This window comes from Manacus vitellinus, unplaced genomic scaffold (genome assembly GCF_001715985.3).
Source record: "Manacus vitellinus isolate BGI_N305 unplaced genomic scaffold, ASM171598v3 scaffold_25_pilon, whole genome shotgun sequence".
NCBI classification, from domain to species: domain Eukaryota; kingdom Metazoa; phylum Chordata; class Aves; order Passeriformes; family Pipridae; genus Manacus; species Manacus vitellinus.
The window spans coordinates 10,705,187-10,706,503 of record NW_021939882.1 but is presented as its reverse complement, the minus strand read 5'-3'; the positions used below and the strand labels follow the sequence as shown (position 1 = coordinate 10,706,503).

General features: G+C 62.3%; 1 protein-coding gene across 1 annotated transcript in view; it reads left to right on the top strand.

The window, feature by feature from the left end:
* Positions 1-1,317, top strand: part of FCHSD1 (FCH and double SH3 domains 1) — a 9,967-nt gene that overhangs the window by 2,705 nt on the left and 5,945 nt on the right. Inside the window, exons 2-3 of the mRNA XM_029960215.1 lie at positions 7-98; positions 473-518. Of these exons, the coding sequence (XP_029816075.1) occupies positions 7-98; positions 473-518 (138 nt within the window). The remainder of the gene's footprint in view (positions 1-6; positions 99-472; positions 519-1,317) is intronic.

Here is a 1,317-nt window from a genome sequence, read left to right as displayed (position 1 = left end):
GTCAAGCTCACGCAGGAGCTGCGGGTCCACGTCCTGGAGCAGCTCTCGGGCCTGCAGAGCAAGCAGCAGCGGGACGCCGAGCTGCTGGAGGACATCAGGTACGGCCCCACGAGTGCGTGTGACACCCCCCGATAGAGCTGAGACCGGGCAGCTCATCCCACTGGTGTGTGTGTGTCCCTGATTGGAGGCCAGGCAGCTCATCCCACGTGTGGCCCAGGGACCGGGCACAGTTCACCTTGAGCCTGGCACCTCGAGGTCACAGGCTCCACCAGCCTCTGGGGTGGCCTGATGGGGACATCCAGGTGTGGGGTGGTATCAGGGATGAGGGCAGGGGCACAAGAGCAGGGGTTGATGACAGCGGGTGATGGCAGAGGGGTGGTGGCGGGGGGGAATAGCAGGGGGATGGCAGGGGTGGCCTGTCCCTGCCCCTCTCTGTGTGTCCTTTCCTGCCCCATGTCCCCTCTCCCCCCAGGTCCTACAGCAAGCAGAGGGCCACCATCGACAGGGAGTATGGACAGGTAAGAAGGAGGTGCTGCCAGATCCAGGACCAATGTCCTGGGGAGCCATGGGCCCCATCCTGCCTGTTTGGGGTGTCCAGCCTCATGCAGGCGATGGGCAGCCTCAGGAATTATCCAGGCTTGGCAGCTCTGTGTTTGCCCGAGGGGGTGGCAGCAGATGGACAGTTGGATGTCCCTCGCTGAGGGGACCCCAACCATGTTCAGGCACTCGCCGGGAGCTTTGCTGAGCACAGCATGGTCTGAACCTTGGGTGTTTTGGGAGCCTGGAGGGAAAACCCTGTGTGTGGGGGAAACTACTGGGCTCTGCTGTCTGCTGGGTCATTGCAGGGCAGTGCTCTGAAATGTCAGAGCTTGGTTTTGCCGGGAGATGTCCCTGCAGCATCCCTTGGGGACATGCTGCAGCAGAACTGTGTCCCCCCTTCCTGCAGCCAGGCACGGTACCACCCCACTCCTCACCCTCCTGAGGTGGGGGGAAACTGTTCCCCCAGGGTTGGGGTCTCTCTGTGCTTGGCTTTCCTGGGGGCTCCTCTGCTCTGTGTCTGTAGCCAGTGTCCCTTGGTGCTGTCCCCTTGTAGAACCTCTGGTCCCAAAAGCCACAGCAGGGTGATCTTCTGGTGGCTGCTCCCCAAAAAGGTTTTCTCATGGGGAGCATGAGGGGATCTCTGCTAACACCGAGCCACTGGAGGGGGGGTGTGTCTCTGTTCTGGGGGGACATATGTGTCCTTGGGCTCATGGGGTGGGCAGCCAGTGCGGGGGACCCCAGTTTCAGGCCTAGAGCAGGACAGTGGGTGCTGGGGTG